This window comes from Miscanthus floridulus, chromosome 1 (genome assembly GCF_019320115.1).
Source record: "Miscanthus floridulus cultivar M001 chromosome 1, ASM1932011v1, whole genome shotgun sequence".
NCBI classification, from domain to species: Eukaryota; Viridiplantae; Streptophyta; class Magnoliopsida; order Poales; family Poaceae; genus Miscanthus; species Miscanthus floridulus.
Genome location: NC_089580.1, coordinates 44707613 through 44731023, shown reverse-complemented (window position 1 = coordinate 44731023; position 23411 = coordinate 44707613). Strand labels below are relative to the sequence as shown.

The following is a 23411-nucleotide window of genomic DNA, read 5'->3' as shown; positions in this document are numbered from 1 at the left end:
CAACCCGCTCGAACGCCACAAATTCCAGTAGCCGGAGGCCATCACGGCGTAGCCGTTGTGCTGAGTGCCGTAATCCATTTATGCCGCATGGGACTTCCACTGCCGGTACCTGAGAGTAGAAAACAAAGAGAAAGTGGAGATTAAAACAAAACTACAATTGAGAGAGAGGGGGATGGAGATTAGGGCCATCACATACCTATCACCTTGGCCACCTCGTCGTTAAGTTGGGAAAGCTTTATCTCGCCATCACCAGTGTTGCTTTGACGAAAAAGCGAGGCAGCATGGACGACACCACATGGTTTAACCTGCCTACTGATGGCACCGCGACGGTGGATCCGGTGTCGACGGCGGTAGATTCGACGCCGGCGTAGGTGGACCCGATGTGGAAGCGCGCATTGCGAGCAGATCCGTCGTTGCCGCCTGAGCACGCACGAGCGATGACGATAAGGGCGGCGTGGGATGGGATCGGGGGAAGCGAGGGAGGGGGCGACGACAGAAAGGGGAGACGCCGAGGAGGAAGAGGAAGGGGGCGACTACGGAGAGCACAAGAAGTGGAGGACGGAGACGGAGAGAACGAAGAGCCGAGGACGGAGGGGTGGGGAACAGACAGTGACTGATTTGTGCAGCTCTGTTTGGAGTACAGTCGTAGAGGCCTCCGCTGGCCTCCAAATAACTTCTGGTTGAGGGCCGACGGACGGAGAGAACAAAGACTAACTGGCCCAATTTAACGAAGAGAGAGCGAATCGAACACGCACGAGACCACGTGACCGCACATGATTCATCAACAGGAGGAAAACAGTAATCAGAGCGCTCTCGTTACTCGGACTCCAGGAGCTATATGGAGTAGTGTATATATATATATATATATATATATATACACACACACTAAAAAAAGAAGCGTTCATAGGTTGTGCAATGTTTCGAATGCAAGACCTTTGACTCAAGCCTCTTTCACCCGATCAATTTTGAACCTTTTTTTTTTATCTTCGGTGAATATATCGTCTTTCGTTAATATAGATGTATACTACTAGCGCTTCTTAATCTCTATATATCTTTTCTTTACATAAAATAAATATCTCTAATCTAATTAATTTAGCCCTTAATTAGTTTCCTCTATACAGTACGTATGGTCGACTGTCAGCCTTTTAGTTTGTTCGTATTTAGCTTATAAATCATGATTTATTAGTTAGGTAACAATATTTTTTTCTTTTACCAAACCAATTAACCATACTTTTAGCTGGCCTAATCGAACCGGACGTGTATTATTCGCTACTAGAGCGCAAACCAGGAGAGGGCCCCTGTTCCGTCAGCTCTCCAAGGCCTTGTTTAGATTACAAGTTTTTTTACTCTCTCTCCATCGCATCAAATCTTTGGACACATGCATGGAGTATTAAATATAGATAAAAAATAACTAATTACACAGTTTGATTGTAAATTACGAAACGAATCTTTTGAGCCTAGTTAGACTATGATTAGACAATAATTATCAAATACAAATGAAAGTACTACAGTGTCAAATACTGATTCCTAACTCCAATCTAAACCGGCCCCAAGTCAGGATGGGTCAATCAAATCAAATCAAATCAGGCGCAGGGGCAAATGCGTCATTCCATAGGAGCCGCCCACTGGCCATGCCCATACGCATACGGTTTCTTCTTCCCATTGGCGCTCCCTTCCCGAAACGCCCGGAAAGCCTTGATTCACGGTGACTGCTACGACTTCTCAGCCACCGATCTGTGGGCCCGTGTCGGAAAAGGGACCCCGCTGGCGGTGGCACACAGAAACCCGCATCCACCTGTCACCTCTTCCCGTCCAAAGTGGGCGCCCGCCACCCACCGCCATGGAGGGAGGGGGAAATTGGGAGGGAAGCCCGGAAGGAGGGAGTGGTGTGCCCGCCCAACGGCAAAACCCAAAATTTGAACCCAAGTCTCCACCACCACTACGACTACCCCACCAACACCAAAACCCCTCCTCCCTCCATTTCCATTTCCTCGCCCCACCGATTCCCCGTTCCGACCGCGAAACCCTAGCCTGAGCGCCGCCGCCGCCATGCCGGACCTCCCCTGCGACGGCGATGGCGTCTGCATGGTCTGCCGCGCCGCCTCCCCGACGGAGGTCGACCTCCTCCGCTGCTCCACCTGCGCCACGCCCTGGCACTCCCCGTGCCTCTCCAAGCCCCCCGCCCTCGCCGACGCCGCCAGCTGGAGCTGCCCCGACTGCTCCCCCGACCCTGCCGCCGCCGACCCCGCTCCCTCGGGCCCCGCCAACACCCTCGTCGCCAAAATCCGCGCCATCGAGGCCGACCACAACCTCTCCGACCAGGAGAAGGCGCGCCGCCGCCAGGCCCTCCTCGCCGGCGACGCCCCCGACGACGACGATGACGAAGCGGCCGACGATGCCCTCGAGATCTTCGGCAAGAACTTCAGCTGCGTCTTCTGCATGAAGCTCCCGGAACGACCCGTCACGGTATAAACAAAAACTCTCGCCGACCCCTCTCTCCTCATTTTACATCAGCCGCCGAATCGTCTTCTAGAGTGATGCGCTTCTACTCACCTAGATCTTCTTCGTTCTGATTCCGCCTGTTCAAATCCCAAGGCTCTGGATGCTCATCCACTGTTTGCCTTTGTGTTTCCCTTCTTCTTATGTAATCCCAACTCATATGTGCACTACTTGGCCTGCTATTTGATTCAACCTGTATTCCTACTACACTTTTTAGTCCCAGTGCCGCGGATTTTGTTTTTTTTAATTAACAATGAAAAATAATTAAAATCAACCCAAGCCTCCTCTGTATGTTCATGCCATCTACTTTCGTCCTTATTTATTTCAGTTATGAACCTGTACCGCTACATTTTTGAGTCCCAGTGGTCCTGCTGATTTTTTATTTACAAAAATAACAAAATAAAGATAAAATAACCCAACGCTCCTTCTCTGTGTTCTTGCATATATTTTTCGTTATTATTATTTATTTATTTCAGATATCCCTGTATTGCTATACTTTTGAGTCCTAGTGCTCCTGCTGTCTTTTTAAATAAAATAAAACAAAGCAAAAAAAAAAAAACTCTTACAATATATTCTCATTTTCTTTATTTGTTCAGATATAAACCTGTATCGATACACTTTTATTCTGCACTGTATATCCTTGTTTTTCAATCAGATTTTTTACCCTTCGTGAAGCACCTGCATAATGTTTATTTTCTATGTTCCTTAATTGGTAAGTGTTAATTTACTGAAACTTACCAGATATCACGGATCATGCATTGTCTGTATGTTTGTAACGGTTGCTGTACGGAGTATGTTTGTAACGGTTTTGCCGTTCTTTAATTGGTAACATATTGGTAGTCTCTTTAGTCTTTACTCTTTAGGAGATGATTAACCATTTCACTCAATAATTGCTTGTGCCAATTCTAATCTATATATACTTTTCTTTTGCAGACACCCTGTGGCCATAACTTCTGCTTGAAATGCTTCCAGAAGTGGATTCAGAATGGGAAGAGGACCTGTGGGAAATGTCGGGGACAGATCCCGGCCAAAATGGCTGAGCAGCCAAGAATCAACTCTGCGCTAGTCGAAGTTATCAGGATGGCTAAGATTTCAAAGAATCCTAACTCTGCTGGCTCAGCAGTTCCGTATCACTACATACGAAATGATGATAGGCCTGATAAGGCATTTACAACTGATAGGGCTAAGAAGTCTGGAAAAGCAAACGCATCAAGTGGCCAGATCTTTGTGACCATTGCACCTGATCATTTTGGCCCCATTCTTGCAGAAAATGACCCCCGCAGGAATATTGGTGTTAGAGTTGGGGAAACATGGGAGGACCGACTTGAGTGCAGACAATGGGGTGCTCACTTTCCTCATGTAGCTGGTATTGCTGGCCAGTCTACGTATGGTGCTCAGTCAGTAGCTCTTTCAGGAGGGTATGAAGATGACGAAGATCATGGAGAGTGGTTTCTTTACACTGGAAGGTTTACTAATTTAACCACTTGCTGTTCTCCTTACTTTTCATGATTGATCCTACATGTTATCTCCTTATTGAAATGTCTGCAAAATTATATCTACTAATGCAGTGGTGGAAGGGATCTAAGTGGTAACAAGCGGACAAACAAGGAGCAGTCATCTGATCAGAAATTTGAGAAGCTGAATGCTGCTTTACGCATTAGTTGCTTGAAGGGCTACCCTGTCAGGGTTGTGCGGTATGCTTTCTTTTGATAAATCCTTACACATAAAACTGCAATTTTTGTTCTTCAAGTTTCATGTGATCTTCTGGCGATTTCTGTTTTTTTTATATGACTGGGGCCCTGCTCTTGCTTGATAATGTCAATGATGTTTCCTGGTTGTATTTAGTCTTGTCTATTTCTCTGTTTCCTGAATTCTGAAACATTGAGGTTGTTGGGTGTTTTGACAGTTAGTATACACTATGTCCTGCAATTGTTGGACCTTTGTCTCACTATATTGTCTTAATAGGTCGCACAAAGAGAAACGATCCTCATATGCTCCTGAAAATGGTGTGAGGTACGACGGGGTTTATAGAATTGAGAAGTGCTGGAGGAAGATTGGTATTCAGGTAACTTAGTTCTCCTTTATACAGATTGCAGATGTAGATATACTTTCATACTACTCCCTCCGTCCACGTATAGTAGGCGCAACTCCAAAAACACCAAGACCAAGGAGCTGATTAATTACCACGTGTTTTTAGGCGACTTCCTTTAATTTCGCCTCCAAATAACTGTGCCCCACGCTTCTCCGTCATGCGCCATTAGCACTCGCCCCCGCATGCATTCCGTTTTGGCTTTCACGCGCATGTAGTATCCTTCTGGCTAACGTCTAGTGCTAACGGCCAGCTGCATGCGCGAGAGCCAAAAAGTCCGAGCATAAATGTTGCATGCAGCCATGCGCAGAGCTGCCTTGTATTTGAGGACAGAAAAAAATATGGTTACACCTAGTATACGTGGACGGAGGGAGTATGCAGCTACTTATTAGCTGACAAAGTGAATAAGCATGTGGAAATGTATTTACTCTTCTGTCTTTTTTTTTTTTGCCACAGGGTAAGTTTAAGGTCTGCAGGTATCTCTTTGTACGCTGTGACAATGAACCAGCTCCTTGGACCAGGTTGGACGAAACACTTCATCTCATCACTTCTAGACTAGTTCCTGATCTTCAGGAAAAAAAATGTGATTCTTCCTGCTGACATCTGTGCTCTGATTTTTAGTGATGATCACGGTGATCGTCCAAGACCCTTGCCAAAGATAAAGGAGCTGCAAGGTGCAACTGATATAACTGAGAGGAAAGGGCGTCCTTCATGGGATTATGATGTATGTACATCTGTTTCTTCTTTCAGTGTTACTGTACTGTGTTATGGATGGTTTGTATTCATTGTAATAGGAGAAAAATGGCTGGAAATGGATGGTGCCTCCGCCAGTCAGCAAGAAGCCTGTTCTCTCTGGGGATCCTGAGACTGACAAGCAAATCAGGAGAGCAACAAAGCGTGCTCATTTGTCTGTTGCTGAAAGGCTGCTTAAAGGTTCTTGCTCTTCTGTTTGATTTATTATTTACTTCTTAGGTTCCTTTTATGATGTTACTGTGAAAGCGTGGTCTCAGGATTTGTTTGTGTACCCTGATCCTGCAGAGTTTGGTTGTTCTATCTGCCGGGCAGTGATTAAAGAACCACTTACGACTCCATGTGCTCACAACTTTTGCAAGACTTGTTTGCTTGGGAAATATGATAGCCAGTCCTCTGTGAGGGAAAGAAGCCGTGGTGGTCGGACTCTAAGGGCACAGAAGATTGTGAAGACGTGCCCTTCCTGCCCAACTGACATCTGTGACTTCTTAGAGAATCCCCAGGTGTGTTGAAGTACTGAGTTTTGTTGAAGCATATAAATTTTAGAGTGCAGAGTTGGTCACATGATATGCTTTTGTTATGTATTTGTTTCAGATCAACCGAGAAATGATGGAGCTGATTGAGACTTTGCAACGCAAGGCTGTTGAAGAAGGCAAGGTGGCTTCAGATGATGCCGAGGAATGTGGTGATGGTGACTCTGAGGAAAATGATGGTGCTTTGGTGAAGGGAGAGGACGACAGCGGCTTGAATGAGGAAGAGCAAGACAGTGCAGATGCTGATGCTAATGCTGATGGTTCTGTGAAGATTGTGGTTGAAATCAAGGAGGGAGGAAAAGATGATAAAAAGTCAAAGATGGGCGCGACTGAAGTGGTGGATGTGTTAGTTGATGAAGATGCTGCGAAACAGACGAAGAAGCGCAAGGGTGATGCTGAGACTGGCACCTACGGTGCCAAGAGGATGAAGAGCAGTGCTGCCGTGGAAGAGGTTGCTGTGTGTGGGACTCCTGTGAAACGGACCATGAAGAGTGGTGATATGGATGCTGAAGGCAACGGAAGTCCTGCTGTGAGCAGCGGCCGCAGGGTGACCCGGAGCAGCAGTGTGAATGCCACTGGAGCTGATGATAGTCCGGCGAGGAGGACCAGAAGCCATGTCACAGCTGATGCTGGTTGCTGAAGGTAGAGGAAGCGTGGAGCGTGGATGCTGATGGTCTGGATGGAAGCAGAAGCCAGCCGTCGAAGCAAGGGTCCGTCTTTTTGGGGTGGTTGAACGTAGACTGGGAACCTTGCTTTTTTCATTTGGTTGGGTGGTGCAAGCAAGGCACTCTTCGCTGTGCAGTGTTGCAGCTGTTTCTTTTGGTTTGGTTTGTGAGACCGATTGCTGCTTCCTGGATGCTAAGCGTTCATCCAAGACCCTTAAAACTATTAGTTTTAGCAGATCAGACCCATTGGGCGTAGAATTCTCGTTTCCTACTTGAATTGAATTTCTGCCTACAACTTCTACTCTGTCGTACTCTTATGTGCGTGATTTGAGTACCGCATCCTACCTGCTTGCTCATTCACTGGAAATTCTATAATTCAGATTGCATCCATCACATTTTGCTGTCTCGTACAAGTAGAGAGATCCTGAGTCAGTTCTGGCCCTTAGATACAGTCAGCTCTGGAAGATATGTTTCTTTTACAGATTTTTACAATCGTTCGTTCCAAGGCCCTGTTTGGATGATCTAAAACTAAAGTTTAGATGTTAAAATTTTGTTGAGCTAAAGTTTATGTAGATCATTTTTAGTCAAGTGGTGGTTGGATACATAGACTAAAAGTGAACTAAAGAAAAAAAAACCTACACATAGACTCGTGGATACCTTTTAGTTCACTTTAAGTCTATATTTGCCAACTAATGGACTAATGGTAAGTTAGATTAGAAACCGAAGTTTAGTCCACATGTTTGGATACCTATAGACTAAACTTTAGTTTGGGGTATTCAAACAAGCCATAGATGATCAGCCTGCTCGTATCGGGCTTACAAGCCATAGCTTATCAGCCAACGAACAATATTTTTCTCTCATACCAAACCAGCCAACAGTACTTTCAACCATGGATTATAAGCCAAACCAGCCCAAACGACCAGGGCGGATGAATACAGTGGCAGGCAGCCATTCAAACAAGGAGGATCAACCAGCACACCAGAATCTGACTGCAGAAGTTTCACAAAGACAAGGCATCGGGACATTTGCGTGAACACGTGATGTGCACATAAATGAGATCAAACATAGCAAGATGAACCCTAAGAAAAACAACTCAAATTGATGACCATTTTCCAATCCTGGTGAGTTCAACTGTACAACTTCAATTCACCCGCCTGAAACACACACCTCTCCCTCTCTACCACTTTCAAGCTCTTCTCCATACCTGTAGCCGTCGACATATAGCTCGCTCAATGGTAGGGCAAAACCAAGGCACGATTTAGGGTGAATCTTCAGCAGGCTCATTCAGAGCAGAATTCTCATTAGTCTGTCACACTCAACAAGTCACTGCCTTGCTGACGAGGACAAAAAAGAAGCAAAACTGGGGATGATTTATTACAGGCTCTTCAGCCTCCAGTTAGTGGGCAAATACTGCCTGTCCTCAATTGGATTGGGAGCCAGCTTCTCTTTAGTTAGGAGAGGTTGATGGACTTCCCTCTTTAGTAGTCTCTGAACCAGTGAGTGGTCTGTTTCTCCCAGACCGAGAACGGACATTGTTACCCACAGGGAATGGCTCCTGATAAGAACGTGTGCAACTCTGTGTCAGTCATTTCACAACACGGCAAGTTTTGTTTGTACAAGTTAAGGATTACCGAAAGGTTTGTACAGCTTAACGTGGGTGGGACTGCTACATGGGTTACGGTATACAGTGATGACAACGAGAGAATATTACACGTACCTGATCTCCGGCATGTGGACCATCTTTGTGGAAAAGCATAGGACGGCACCATTTCTCTTCATTCATCAGGCTAGAATTCTGAAAATGAGCAATCAAAGCATTCCTTCCCTGGATTCTGGCGTATGCAAGTGATGCCACTTTCTCACTATTGAACTTCTCCCATTTCTTGCCGTTGAATGTCTGAAAAAATTATCAACTCCAGTTACTTCTTCTCATATTCAATCCAGGAGTTAAACAGGATATATTTTCCCTTACTGTGAGGTATCAAGGCATGGGCACAGCAATATACCTTGTAAAATGGAATTATGTGCTGTGGATCTGTCATATTGATGAAAGCATAGCCCACGTTACATTTGTTCTGAGGAAAGCAAAAGCTGCAAGAGTCAGACCCTATGAATCTCACAAGAAGTTCCATCCTTCACACTTGGGGGGGGGGGGGGGGGGGGGGGGGGGGGGGGGAGGGGGGAATAATAACATACCTTAAAATCAATTGGAAGGTAGATGAAATCATAGGTTCCTCGGTGATTCTCATCAATGACAGCCAAAAGCAGCTTACAGTTGTACCTGTTGATGGCATTGACTATAAGTCTACAGAACAAAAAAGGCCAACCTGATACAATAACCTGGGTGTATGGCATCAAAAGTTGGCATAAGGTGTAAACGTACTTGTTAGGAATGTTTTTTATCATCAGAGTGGTGCGCGAGTCTTCACCCTTAGCTATGCGGTCAAGGTCCAGCTCAAACTGCTTGTTTTCAGACTGGGCAGCATTTCCATCATGCCTGCGGCTCCTTATCCGATCATTAGTGGCATCATATGAGGTGGAAACATGCACCATAGGATTCCTTCCGTTGGTCACATGAAAAATTTGCTGAATTGATGGAAACCCAGCACTTACGGGGGAGAACATGGTCTCCCTGTAATTTCCTCTGGCAGATGCAAATACAGAGAGATCTGATGGATACAGCTGAGGGCTGCCAGGAAACCCTACACTTTCAAGGGATCCTGGATGAAAAGAGTGTGCATTTGCAAAACCACCAACACTGTTTGGAGCTGAACCCAAGTGATGTTGGTCCATAGGATGGGCAGCAGTGCGCCGCACGTGAGGAGGCATAGCAGGATAACAATGCATATGCACTGGTTGCTGAAAGTTAGACCACAGCATTGGAGCAGAGGGGCTTTGAGGAAAAGCATTTGAGTTACTCCAGGTATAGTGATGTCCATGAAGGGGGCAACTTCCAATTCCAGTAACTCTAAATGCTGCAAAACAAACAAACAAACAAACAAACGATGACCTTTGAAACAGAATAAAAGAAAGGAGCATAACGCAATCTAATCAGCAATAACCCATAAGTATAACATCAGCTAACATATCAACGTTTGTACCCATATACCCGTGCTTGGCAACAGTACATATGTGTAATTAAATCCAGTGGAAATAAAAAAAGAGCACCAATTTTACAAATCCATGCTAAACAGGCGAAGGTGCGAAGCAGTTAAACAAAGCATCGAAAAGACAAATTATAAGCAGTTTGCTGAAGAAATTTTACCTTCATTTTGATCCGAGGAATGACCATGAAGGTCATTGTGGTCAACTTTGTGATTATTGTAGTCCATTCCTTCATTTAATCTGAAGTTAGAATTCCTTGCATTTAATGTCATGGAGTTAGCGCCATTGCAAATACCATTATGATACTCTGGCAGTGAGTGTGGGTGGAAGGCTTGCAGTCCACCTCCAAAGTTGCCATGACCAAGTGATCCACTAGGTTCACCAAGAGCAATTTGATTACTGTGCTGTCGTGTAGATTCAATTCTGATAGGCAATGACAACTTCTGAGGAGCATTCACAGAGAAGCCATGTTGTGATTTATCGTGTTGTGGTCTAACTGGAGAATATAAATTACAAACAGTGCTGCTCTCCCAACTTTTAGGGTCTAACTTCCCTGTTTGACATGTGAAAAGAAAGTGCAGGCTCAAAATGTATGAATACTAGTAAGGGGCGAATAATGTTAAAAATGACTACAACTCATATGTTACATACCAATGGTCCCAAGTGGAGAGTTCTTAAGTTGGTGAGCTACGGCATTTTGCTTCTGTTCTCCAGAACATTGCTCTGTGAAGCTGGTAAGCACAGAGAAAACATGTTACTTCACCACATAAACTGATAGGGTTTGGTGGCTATATAGTATAACTTGCCAACCAGAATGCATGGGAATGGAAGTTTAGACTTCAGTTGAAGTTGTACGTTACTCAACCATTAGACATGATAAAAGTACTAGCTATTGACTATTTGTTTGGTTCTCATGCAAATCCTATCGTTAGAAGGATTTGTGCAAGTTGGTCTCGAATTACCATGATGGAAGCACCACAAAGGCTACAAGAGAAACTGTGAAGGTTTTCCTTACACCTATAAGCACTTGATTACCTTTTTTGTCCCACTATCCATATATTACAACTTGCAATATCTTTGGAAAATCTGCTAGCGTATTAGTCCCATGTAATGAAGAAAGATGATAGTGTTCGAGAAAAAAAATGAAGAAAGGTGATACTCCCTCCGTTCCAAATTATAAGACGTTTTGGCTTTTCTAGATTCATAGCTTTTGCTACACACCTAGATACATGTTATGTCTAAATACATAGTAAAAGCTATGAATCTAGAAATGCCAAAACGTCTTATAATTTGGGACGGAGGGAGTAGTATACAGTGTATGTATGACAAGATAATTGGTCATTATGAGATGCTACTGGAAATGGTGAAATGATGCCAGCCAAGTTAATTACCAAGATCCTGCTCCTCCAGAACGGCTATGGTCAACCTTGATTTGTGAGCATGACATGTCACTGTTGTTGAGGTCATTCAGCGCTTCTTGTGCTGCTCTGGTATCATAGAATTCTACAAATTTCTTATTGCAGCTTGTAGGAGCCTTGTAAATCTATAACCCAAAAGGAAAAGAAGATCGTCAGAATAGTTTGGAACTCGAATTTCACAAGGAATGTTCAGAAGTAATAATACCTCCTTGACATCGCCAGAAAGTTGACTCTTGAAGGACACTTCACGAAATTTGTCGACATTGTTGGAATCATCATGCTCTAGCTCCAAACCTCCTCCAGTGTAGAATATATCTTCATCAGCATCATCCTGGTTAGACAAGCCAGTGTATTCGAAGCCATCAATAATTCCCGATATCAAGTCATCGTCATTGGGAAGGAGATCTCCAATAGTTTGAGCTTCCATTTCTTTCATGGACCCTAGAGGTTCATCTCCCTCACAACCGGTATCATTTGCATCAGCTGATTGACCATAAACGCCACTTGCCATCAATCTTGCTGCTGCAGCGTTGAGGCAAGGAGGGAAAACATTGTCAAGGTAAATAAAGAAACTGGCCAATAGCACATTTCGGACGAAATGATACATGCCACGCAATAGTGATGGTACCAGCTTTCCAATTTCTAGTAAGTATTAGTTTCTTGAAAAAATGCAAGGGGAACTCACATTTGCTACTGAAGACTTTGAAGGAGCTGGATGAAGGGCAGTCTCCGTAGTCATGCGCATGTTGATCAGCAGTGTTTGGTTCAACAAAAGCTGTCCCTCCTGTAGACAAGCCAAGACTGGACCTGGAGCTACTGAGGACATCACCCCAAGAAATCGATGGTATGCCAGGAGCATTTTCTTGTTGACCCACCAAATTACCAAGGTTAAGCATGCCCATCTGCCCCTTAAAGGCTTGACCTCGTTGATGTTCCAGACCACCTGCAGGACTTGAGCCCATGGGATGGACCTTATCAAGTGGAGAAGTGAAAGCAGGCTTGCTCCCTGACATTAATGAACATGAAATACACTCAGTTCCTGAAGAGCTGTTCAATCTATTGCATGTTACAGCCTTCAACAAATGAGTCTGACGATATGTGATAAAGGCATTTAATTGCTAACTGTGCTCATTGAACCATCCAACTAATTCCTACCTAATGGTCTTGAGCAAAAGTTGTATAAACATTCCAGGAATAAGGATGGCCATTGGCCAGGCTCGTTCCCTGCTCAACTGCATCCAAAATGCTTACTAAAAAATGAATGCTGATGAATTAGGCAACTTGGGTGGCATGCATCTAGCAGTCCATATGGGAACTTCCTGGCAAGAGAAAGCACGAACTAAAACAATACAGCAGACCAGCTAAGTTTCTTGTTTTAGTCAATTAGTTATTAATAATAAGGTGCAAAGAAAAATTAGGGGAGAATCAAGCAGAATATCTCCCCACACAATTTGTAAACATGAATCATGAGCCTTGTTTAGTTCTTGGGTGTAAAGCTTTGGGGTGTCACATCGGGTGTCACATGGGGGTGTCGCATGGGTGTTCAGATACTAATAAAAAAACAAATTACAGAATCCGTCAGTAAACCGCGAGACGAATTTATTAAGCCTAATTAATCCATCATTAGCACATGTGTTACTGTATTGCTTTATTGTCAAATAATGGACTAATTAGGCTTAAAAGATTCGTCTCGCAAAGTAGTCGCAATCTGTGCAAATTAGTTATTTTTTTAGTCTATAAACATTCGATGGTATAAGTGTAAACTTTTGGGGGAGGAACTAAACAAGGCCAGTTGATATCTGGAGGACGAGTTGGACAGGGCAAGTTAGGTACGTATCATTTTAGGAGATTTAATTTATTTAAGGTACAATAACTCCACTAACTACCAACAGCAAGTATAGAAAGGTCCATACATTTTGCAAGGGTCAATACATGAGGAAATGAGAGAGGGAGGAAAAAAAAGAGAAAGCCTAACTGACAGTTTGCATCATGCAAGAAGCAACAATCATATGAAATGAAATAGCAGCCACGAATATATATATTTTTTTAAAATGAAGCAGGTCGCGCACCTTTGTGATCGACCATTGACTCTGATGATTTCCAGAATCCAACTTGCCTCTGCGTAAGGAAGACATGGGATGGGAGGGAGGTAAGGAAAGCATGTAGATGCACTGATTTTGCATAATTAATCTGAGAAGAGAAGGGGAAAAAAAAGAAACAAGCTAGATATTTGTTGCTAACCTCAGTGGGGACGAGATCCTGGGAGAAGAATGATGAAGATGGCGATTCTGACAGGGGAGCAAACGGGGACAGGTGGCTCCTGTCAACGGCTCCGGATGCTATCACCATAGGTGCAGGATTACAGGAAGCTCCGTTGTTTTATTTGGCAGGGCTAAGTTTGTTGTCTGCGTATGGCACCCCACCCTGTTTTGTTTGTCGAGGAAACCCAGTCCAACTCAGCTCAAAAACTGAAACCGCTGGAGGTTATGGCCCCTCTCGATCATTAACTGCTTCCTGCTTAAGAAACATCGAAGAGTGAATGAGGTGATGAGGAGGAAACATAAAGCCAAAAGTCTCGTTCATTCATTACAGGCAGGTAGTTATCTCATTGTCATTGATGAATTGACAGCAGGAAATGAAGACAGGTTTAATGGATCGTGGCCATGGAATGGAAATTACAGTATTCTTTTAAAGTAAATAATAGTATATTAGTAATAATAATATGAGAGATAGAGTAAATTTGATTAAGGGAGGGAACGATGTGGAAAGAAAGAAAGAAAACGTGTGCAGGTAGGAGAAAAAGGCAGAGAGGTGAGACCACAAGAAAAGGTTGCTTTTGCTTGCTAGTTTTTCACCATAATCAGAAGAAGAAAAACAAAAAGGGGAAAGGTCGCGTCCTGCCTGGCAGAAACTAGTATAAGAGAAAAAAAAATACTAATTGAAGGCGGCATCAAATCCCCATTGGTATTGGTATTTGGTAAGAGCAGCAAGAGAAGAGGGAGGAGGAAGAAGAAAGGGAAAAGGACAGGGGAAAAATAAAGAACTGACCGAAACAACAAGGGAAGGGAAATCCGGTGCAGTGGTTCTTGAATGCTTTGCTATTGGCTTATGGGCAGCATGAATGTAGAAGGCCCCCTCTCTTCGTCAACCCCAGATTAATCAGCAGGATGGATGGATGGATGGATCTGTAAGTAGTAGTATGTCAGAGCGAGGCAGGCTGGTTCCTCTGTCTAGTGCTTGCTGATACTAATACTAATAGATAGTGTTGGAACAGCAAGCATGCCCTGCCCTGCCCTCTCAGAGAAGAGAAGAGAAGAGAAGAGAGGAGAGGAAAAGAAGAGGAGTACAAGTGGAGAAGGCATTGCTTTGGCTTGAGGCAGGAAGCAGAGATCGAGATGGATGGGATTGGAGTGGAGTGCAGTGTTGGAGAATGCAGAGGAGACGACAGACAGGCAGACGAGGGGAGAAACGGAAATGGAAATGAGCGGAGGAACGAAGGAGGATAAGCTACGCAGCACGCCTACGCGATTCCAATCCAATCCAACAGGGCCACCGGCGGCCGCCATGCCTAGTTGCCTTGGCTTGGCTTGCATTAATTAATTCTCCCGCACCGCAAGCAAAGCAAGCCCAAATGGCCAAATCACCTTCACCTTCACTTGGGAGGGGGGATTGATTGGCCTTGGCTTGGGGAAGCAGCAGATGGCAGATGGCTTGCCGCCGCACGCAACGCCCGGGGAAAACGGCCGCCATTACGCAAACAACAGCAAGTAATAAAATCAGTTGTGCTTGTTACTGGACTTTGGATTCACGGATCGGAGACGGAGAGGGAGGAGGAGGAGTAGAGCATCTCTATCTCTATCTCTATCTTATGATGGAAGAATAGATCGATCGACATACTCCTCCTCCTAGTCCGTCCGTCCTTCCTTCATTCCTAGACTCAGGCCAGTCTGAGGGAGGGAGGGAGAGCTAGAAAAGAGAAAGAGAGCAAGCAGCAGGAAGAATAGACAGACAGAGACAGACGACAGATGCATGGAGTGGATGCCATTGCCGTACCTCTAGGTCGCCTGTACTGTACTGTAGTAGTACGACGCAATGCAATGGCAATGCAACACACTGCTGCTTCCTCGTCGGGGGCGGGGGGCGAGGGGCAGGGTGTCGCCGGCCGGAGCTCGAGGAGACGAGGCAGAGGCTGTCTTGTTTTCAATTCTTTTTCTTCTCATCAGCTCGACTCCGAGCAGGCAGGCTGCACTGCTCCCTTGTGTTCGCGTTTCTTGTGCCTGTGGGTTGATTGATGAGGGAGAGAGAAAGTCTACAGTCTAGAGAGAGAAAGGGCAGGGCAGCGCAGGCAGCTGTTCTCTCTCTCTTTTTTTTCTTTTTTGATTGCATCATCCTTCAAACACAAGTTGTACCATCTGAACTTAGGGGCGTTTGGTTGAAGTTTAAGGCTATGTTCGGCTTACCTTATATTCGGCTTATGCGGCTTTTTTTTAGACAGAACAATATTTTTCTCTTACAATATTTCAGTCAGAACAGTATTTTTCAGTCACTTTCAGCCAAGTTTCAGCAAGCCGAACGGGACCTAGTCGCTGTCCCATCGGATGTTTGACACATATACAGAGTATTAAATATAGACTAATTACGAAACTAATTATATAGTTTGCGACTAATTTGCGAGACGAATCTTTTAAGTCTAATTAGTCCATGATTTGACAATGTGGTAAACATGTGCTAATGACAGATTAATTAGGCTTAATAAATTCGTCTCGTGGAGTACCGACGGATTCTGTAATTTATTTTTTATTAGTATAAAACATCCCATGCGACACCCTTACGTGACACCTCCTAAATTTTAGTCACCGGATCCAAACACCCCTTTACAGATAAAGTTAACATCCACTCACTCGCACTCCAAGTAAGCTAGATCTACAACTTATATTGTCTAGGTCTACGCGATACATTGCCGAGAGATATGAACCATCCGTGCGAGGCATCCAAAAACTGCCTTAACGGAACTAAATCCTGGTGAGCAGCAGCCTTTGAACGCTGGTGTAAAGATGGCAACGGGCAATATCCGCGCGGATAGTGGCTTTGCACGTCCGCGCCCACGGGCAAAATCTTGTGCCCGCACCCATGCCCGCCACCCGCCACGGGCAGCGATTTGTGCCCGTGCCCGCTATCCGCGGGCAAGGCTCGCCCGTGGGCATGCCCGCGTACCCGCCAGATGGGGAAGACAATGGTGGCCTGCAGGGCGGAGATGGCGTCCAGCGCGGCCGGGACGGCGGTGTGGGGGCGGAGATGGCGGCCTGTGGGGCCAGCACTCCAGCAGAGGGCAGGGGGCGGGGCGGCGGGCTACGGCGCCGCGACGGTCGCAAAGGGCAGGGGCGTGAGCGGACTGGCCGCGGCGTAGTCGCGCAGTGCGATTCCGCGAAGGGATGCGTCGTTGGCGAACCAAGGGAGCCGTATCCACCGCCACCACCCACCGCATCCGACCCCGCCGGCGTTGAGGCAGGAGAAGAGCAGGTCGTCGCCGACAAGGCTCGTGGCCGCGACCTTCCTCCTCTTCTGCCGGTAGCCCCCCCCCCTTCTCTTCTCGTCGCGCGGGTGGGTGAGGCAGGAGGATCCCGCGGCTGTCGCCGATCCGCACGTCGCGGGGAGCCATCCCCTTGATCCTCAGCTCCACCGCCGGCTTAGGCCAGGCGGGCCCCTCGGCGGAGGCGTGCTGCTGCTCGCCTGGATGTGGGGGTCGGCCTGGACGTGGCGAGGTGGACTGGTTGCGGCGCTGGGGTGGCCGGGTGGGGATTCTAGGGTTTCTGTCTTCCAATATATACTTGGTTGGCCATGACCCCACATGTCAGATAGGTAAAGCGGGTTTGCGGATACGGATAGGCTTTTTTCTTACCCGTTAACAAATGCCCGTTGGGTTTAAAACTCTGCCCGCACCCGTGCCCACGGATGCACTCTATCGCCCGTATCCGCGTCCGTCGGATTTAATATCCGCGGGTACGTGGGTATTCTGTGCCCGTTGCCATCTCTAGCTGGTGGGCAGGCTGCACACCGCAAGCCGTTGCCATCCGAGCTAAAGCTCGGTCTCAGCTGTTCTCTCTCTTGTTTGTGCTGCTTCCCGTTGTGTTTGGTTGGGTGGGGAACAATAGTGATGGCTGGCTGGATGGATGCAGAGCCAGACACAGGGGTAGCACCGCGACGAGAAAAAAGAGAGGAAGAAGAGTCCCGGAGCTGGAGCTCCAACTCCAACACAACACAACAGAGGATGATGATAAGAACAAGCAAGATGAATCAATTATTAGCAGTAGTATTACATTATTTATTTACTTACTTACAAATGATACGAGAATAGTCCTCGCCTTCCCCTCCTGGAGCGAGCCTCGTTTGCTGTTCCTGCCGCGAGAAACACGAGGGAGGGGGGAGTGCAGTGGAGCCACAGCACAAGAAGAGAACGCCTCCGCGTCTCCGTCTGCAATGTACGTAATTGGATATACTCGCGGCCGGCTGAGATAGATCGTTAATCTTATAAAATTATTTGAAGATATAAATATTACTAATATTTTATATAAATCTATGTATCACGGCAACACCTGTGTAGGGGCGGAGCAAGTATCTGGCAATTGCAAGGTAAGAGAGACTATCCTACCACTGTATGTATGGGTACTGTACGATATTGTCTGTCATTCTTTCTCACTTCTTTTAGGCTATCTCCAATAGATAACCCATACGAGAACACAAACCCAAAAATGGGTATGGGATGGTATTAGTCTCCAAGAGAGTACTTATATGTGAGACATATTTTGGGTTACAACAGACAGCCTGTTCGGTTGACTGGTTCGTGAAGAAGTACTGCTGGCTGGTTTGTATCTGAGAAAAATACTGTTCCGGCTGGAAATTTACGATCGTTTACGACAAGCCACAGCCAAACAAACAGGCTGAGAGTCACAACCCAAATATGAGTATTCTCTCTCCTGGAGACTCATTTACAGAAATGGTTCTCTTTTGGATCATGTTGTTAGAGAATACAAAAAATGGGTATTGAACACTTTGCCTGTAGCGCTGCCCAAACGTAGAATGGGTCTTTGTCGATAGAATATCATCGACAGTCCTCCGAGGGGTATCCCGCGAAGGTAAATTGATCGGCAGAGGTGCGCGTAATTAAGAACAAGAATGCAACAGAGATACAAGAGTTAGACATGTTCGGACCATCAGCACGACGTAATATCCTACTCTTATGGAATATCGGTTTGTATTGGCTATCGTATGATATTGCGTATGATCAGATCTGTCGTCTAGGGAACCCCTATCCCTCCTTATATACTGTAGAGGGGTAGGGTTAGCCCGTGTTTAGTTGGCAGAATTTTGGAATTTGGGCTACTGTAGCACTTTTGTTTTTATTTGATAATTAGTGTTCAATCATGGACCAATTAGGCTCAAAACGTTCGTGTCGCGATTTCCAACCAAACTGTGCAATTAGTTTTTTTTCATCTACATTTAATGCTCCATACACGTATCACAAGATTCGATGTGATGGCTACTGTAATACTTTTTGGGATTTTGGGTTTGGAACTGAACGCGTCCTTACAAGAAAAGTATCATAATCGGTTACATGACAAGTATTAGATTACAATATCTGTAGTATCCGATCAAATCTTCTAGATGTCTTGCGGTGTACATCGAGCAGTGCCGTGTGTCGCAAGTCTTAAATCTTGTGGGCTGAACCGTTCCTGACCATGCGGCCCATGTCCTTTGCCGTGAGTATCTGAGATTATACCTCACAGTCTTGTATTTTAGGCGATATTGTCGAAGATAGCCTCGGTGACTATATTTTGCCTCGTCACTAGTAGTTTGTTATTGTCATTGTATTACACAAGATGCGAGTCAGTAGAGCTCTCGTAGTCTTGTTTGGCACCGGCAGGCATATGACTCCGACCCTATCTATTTCCTTCCTTCGATCCGTGTAGCTCAGCTCCATTCCTTTTTTTTTATCTATACTATAGTATAAAAGGCGTGCAATCTCAAATCTCCGACCTCTCTCACATAACACTGTTCCGGGCACAGTAAACGTGTGATACACAGTATCGGGCTTCGATGAACAGTACTCGACCCGTTAAGGAACAGTTTTTTTTCGGCCACAGTATCAACTTTTTTTTTCCCACTGTTGCCCGCGCAAAGCGCGGGGTTGCCGGCTAGTTATTATTATTACTGGACTGACTTGGGGACTAGCCGACTACAGCAGGGTGGAGGAGTAGAGAGAGAAGAGGGCAATGCAAGCAGCCCTCGATCGGGTAAAGAAGTGGAGGAATAATCCAATCCTGATCAAATCAAATAATAATATGCACAAAGAGAAAGAGTCGTTGCTTGCACGACAAACACGAGGAACGAATGGGAGTCAGGACGAAACGCCCTCCTCCGCCTTCGCGTTCAATGGACTACTTGGAGTTGGATGCTCATCAGCTTCAAAAAAAAATCACAAATTATCACTGCTTGCCACAACAAAATTTTTTTTGGTTGCTAAAGTTAAGAAATAGAAAAAAAGGTGCAGGTACATACTAATTATATTTTTTATTTAAAATAAAAAACGGTGCAGAAAAAGAGGAGCAGGAAGGCAGATACGTACAGATCGACAGAGGATGCACTTTTAGATCCGGTTGAAGTCAAACAATCTCATGTCGAGAATAATACCATGACGATTCTAAATAGTGGTAATATAAAAAACAAGCTAGATGACGAATCTAATGTTTTGGTAGTAATATTTTCTGAAATTTTGTTTGAAATGAAGATGCTTAGAATCGACCCAATTAGAATCATCATATTGGGAAAATCGATAATCGAAAAAAAAACGATGTGTGTGTGTTTTGTTCACCGAGAATTTTGTTTGAAATGAAGATGCTTAGGCCCTGTTCGCTTGAACTTATCAGCTGACTTATCATCTAAAATCTACAATATTTTTCTCTCATAACAAAACAGCTTCAGTCGGCTTATGTATCATAGCCTTAAAACGATATGACTAGAGGCACACCATTCTTTGGGATTAGTGCTATGCTACCTTCATGTCAATTAATGTGGAGTAAACAGGGAGCAGTGTTTTGGTTGCTAGCAAGCCAAAACTTCGTATTCACAAGTTTGGCTGGCCGATTTGAAATGTTGAAGTGTGGCAGGATTGGCTTCCATTGAATTAGGCTCTTTTTTTTCTTTTTGGGGCGCGTTTAGTTGCGCCCAAACTTGGCGCCGCCTGAATTCTGTAGGCACGTAGTGCACTGTAGCATTCATTTGTGTTTAGTAATAATTGTTCAATCGTTGACTAAATAGGCTCAAAACGTTCGTCTCTGTGGGGGATAGACCCCCTATACCCTCATGGGTATACATGGGCCGCACCACCGGAGGTAGCCCGGCCCGCAAGATCAAGTTGTACATCGCAAGATTATAAGTTGTACTAGATATTGTAATAGTACCAAATATGATACTTTACTTGTAACCCTCCTCCTCCAGAGTATATAAGGAGAGGCAGGGGTCCCCTAGAGGACAGATTAGACGGATCATACAGTATACATCTCAATACAATACACCAAAGACACAGGACGTAGGGTATTACGTCGATCAGACGGCCCGAACCTGTCTAAATCGCTGTCTCTGCGCCTTGTGTCACCATCTGGTTCCAGATCACACGCATCCTACCGATAATCTACCACCACGGGCACCCCCCTCGGTGGACTGCCGACCATATTTCGTCGACAGTGGCGCGCCAGGTAGGGGACCCCTTTAGGGGATCGTGCGCGCTGATCTATGGCGAGCCAGATGGACCTCAAATCAACGACGCGTTCTCGTCGTCAATCTCGTGGAGATCCATCCCGGTCCACGACGACGATTCATCGCTGCTACACCAGCCCCTGCGACAGCAGATCCGATCTCGGAACCACCTTCGAGGTCGTCTTCACCAACAACTCGCCGTCGCTGCTCTCGTCAGCCCTCGTCGATGACTAGCCGCCGCTGCTCTGGTTGGCCCTCGTCGACAACTCACCGCCGATGCTCTCATCAGCCCTCGTCGACGACTCGCCGTTGCTGGTCTCATCAGCCCTCGTCGACGACTCGCCACCGCTGCCCTCGGCGGCCTTCGCCGATAGCCCTCGCCGACATCTTTCGCCGACGTCCCTCGCCGTCGACTCGTCATCACCGCTCGGCGGCCTTCACCGATATCCTTTGCCGACGTCCCTCGCTGTCGACTCGTCGTCACCGCTCGACGGCCTTCGCCGATGTCCCTCGCCATCGACTCGTCGTCACCGCTCGATGGCCTCCGCCGAGCTCCGACCACCTTGACCACCTCGACCACAAGACTACGTCGCAATAATGATCGCCGCGAAGAACGGCGCTACGACAATCACGACCACAGTCAAGACGACAGGTCGAAAAGCTCGAGGACCGGACAACTTCATCGCCAACGACACGTCAAGCCATCTCTCGAACATCGCAACACGCCGACTACACCCACCGGTCGTCAATAAAGCTAAGTATTATTTTTAATTGAAAATTTCTTCGATCATCGTACACCTCCGCCGACCACCCTTAGGGTGCGCTCCGCATCGAATTTTCTCCATACATACAGTCCAAAACATGTATAAGTTTTTACAATGGTTCGCCGATACGTTTTCCTTCCTGCTTGAGAATCCCAGAGCCGGCACTGTCTCCGGCTCCACCCCACGCGTGCATGAGAGTCCACCCTCTGCGCTACGGGTAGTCGGCAGTCGCTCCCTGGTAACACTAGCACTCTACGCGCGGCAGCGTTCCGTACCTCGCGCTACGAGATGTTGGTCAGCCCAGGGTTGGCGCATTCTTCAGGACAGGTTAATACATCGCGCTACACCTCTACATAACAAAAGGGCTAAAAACAGCTAATGTTATTTTTCGAATATTATACCAAGTATAATTCATCGCCAACCGAACACCAAGTGTTTACTTCACCTCCTACAGAGAGATCAATATATTTCGTACATCATCATGTACTACCGCTCTCCGTGTTTATTTTTCAGGAACATAGTTCGGTCAACGAGCTCATGCTTCGGGGCTCGCCAAGACCACTACGGTGCTCGAGGACTCTGGCCAGACCACCCTCGTGCTCGGAGACTCGCCAGACCACTCCGTGCTCTGGGACCCTCGGGGACTCGCCAGACCACTCCGTGCTCTAGGACTTCTCGCCAGACCACTCCATGCTCGGGGACTGCATCGATCCCTCTCCGACCACAGCTCGGGGACTTCGTCGCTCGCTCCTCGACTTGTGCTCGGGGACTGCCTGACTCGATCACTCTCCGACCACGGTTCGAGGACTTAGTCGCTCGTTCCTCGACTTGTGCTCGGGGACTGCCTGCCTCGATCACTTTCCGACCACGGCTTGGGGACTTCGTCGCTCGTTCCTCGACTTGTGCTCGGGGACTGCCTGCCTCGATCCCTCTCCGACCACAGCTCGGGGACTTCGTCGCTCGCTCCTCGACTTGTGCTCGGGGACTGCCTGACTCGATCACTCTCCGACCACGGTTCGAGGACTTAGTCGCTCGTTCCTCGACTTGTGCTCGGGGACTGCCTGCCTCGATCACTCTTCGACCACGGCTCGGGGACTTCGTCGCTCGCTCCTCGACCTGTGCTCGGGGACTGCCCCGACCACTCTCCGACCACGGCTCGGGGACTTTGCTCCTCGACCTGTGCTCGGGGACTGCCCCGACCACTCTCCGACCACGGCTCGGGGACTTTGCGTCTCGACTACATGCGACTGGTGACTCGCATACAGTTGGGATATTTTTTCTCACTTAGACCTTGCTACAAGGTTCATACCTCACCTTCCAGCAAGCTCGGGGACTACATCGGTACGATGCACCTGCCGGTGCATCTCGTATCGCCTGAACGACGATTGGGTTCTCAACTTAACTGGGAATTCTTTTTAGACCCTGGCACCACGTGACTACGTCACCTACTACCAGGCTCGGGGACTAAGTGGGCACACTTCACCTTGCGGTGAATGTGCTCGATCTGATGATCAAAGACGCTACGCTTCAAGACGCACTTACATTTCTTTTCAGAAATACAAGTGGGCACACTTCGGGGGAAATATTTTTCAAATTTTATCTTGAGCCCCTTACATCCTTCTGGCAAGCTCAAGACGGCGCTACTCGAAGGATACAAGGCGCTCGGGGACTAGCTGTGGGGGATAGACCCCCTATACCCTCATGGGTATACATGGGCCGCACCACCGGAGGTAGCCCGGCCCGCAAGATCAAGTTGTACATCGCAAGATTACAAGTTGTACTAGATATTGTAATAGTACCAAATAGGATACTTTACTTGTAACCCTCCTCCTCCA

General features: G+C 46.6%; 2 protein-coding genes across 6 annotated transcripts; one reads left to right on the top strand and one right to left on the bottom strand.

Moving 5' to 3' along the window:
• The first annotated feature begins 1832 nt into the window (after positions 1-1832).
• On the top strand, positions 1833-6929 carry LOC136482100 (E3 ubiquitin-protein ligase ORTHRUS 2-like). Its single transcript, XM_066479349.1, has 9 exons — positions 1833-2466; positions 3433-3965; positions 4068-4193; positions 4465-4564; positions 5045-5109; positions 5210-5312; positions 5383-5521; positions 5627-5841; positions 5933-6929. The coding sequence occupies exons 1-9, from the start codon at positions 2050-2052 to the stop codon at positions 6509-6511; spliced, it is 2277 nt and encodes a 758-aa protein (XP_066335446.1). The 5' UTR covers positions 1833-2049; the 3' UTR covers positions 6512-6929.
• A 523-nt stretch (positions 6930-7452) lies between these two features.
• Positions 7453-15345, bottom strand: LOC136482065 (protein MEI2-like 3). 5 transcript variants are annotated; one of them, XM_066479336.1, is made up of 13 exons: positions 15113-15345; positions 13301-13573; positions 13129-13177; positions 11745-12065; positions 11265-11578; positions 11033-11184; positions 10293-10372; positions 9802-10194; positions 8920-9511; positions 8733-8817; positions 8543-8611; positions 8254-8433; positions 7453-8091 (listed from the first exon to the last, which is right to left on the bottom strand). In XM_066479336.1, exons 2-13 carry the CDS (start codon positions 13406-13408, stop codon positions 7984-7986), a joined length of 2451 nt encoding a protein of 816 aa, XP_066335433.1. In that variant the 5' UTR covers positions 13409-13573; positions 15113-15345; the 3' UTR covers positions 7453-7983. The 5 variants fall into 5 exon arrangements, with proteins under 5 accessions (XP_066335433.1, XP_066335417.1, XP_066335439.1 ...); XM_066479320.1 differs by having other exon boundaries at positions 7454-8091; positions 11265-11581; positions 15113-15344; XM_066479342.1 differs by having other exon boundaries at positions 7454-8091; positions 11265-11581; positions 11745-12002; positions 15113-15344.
• Positions 15346-23411: the final 8066 nt, after the last annotated feature.

Bases quoted from the DNA above. Each gene is read 5' to 3' on its own strand.
- LOC136482100 (XM_066479349.1), top strand. From the start codon at position 2,050: ATGCCGGACCTCCCCTGCGACGGCGATGGCGTCTGCATGGTCTGCCGC. The intron at 4,194-4,464 runs GTATGCTTTCTT...TTGTCTTAATAG, and splicing joins TACCCTGTCAGGGTTGTGCG to GTCGCACAAAGAGAAACGAT. The intron at 5,522-5,626 runs GTTCTTGCTCTT...CTGATCCTGCAG, and splicing joins TGCTGAAAGGCTGCTTAAAG to AGTTTGGTTGTTCTATCTGC.
- LOC136482065 (XM_066479320.1), bottom strand. From the start codon at position 13,408: ATGGTGATAGCATCCGGAGCCGTTGACAGGAGCCACCTGTCCCCGTTT. The intron at 13,178-13,300 runs GTTAGCAACAAA...TTCCTTACGCAG, and splicing joins AGGATCTCGTCCCCACTGAG to AGGCAAGTTGGATTCTGGAA. The intron at 11,582-11,744 runs GTGAGTTCCCCT...TCAACGCTGCAG, and splicing joins CAAAGTCTTCAGTAGCAAAT to CAGCAAGATTGATGGCAAGT.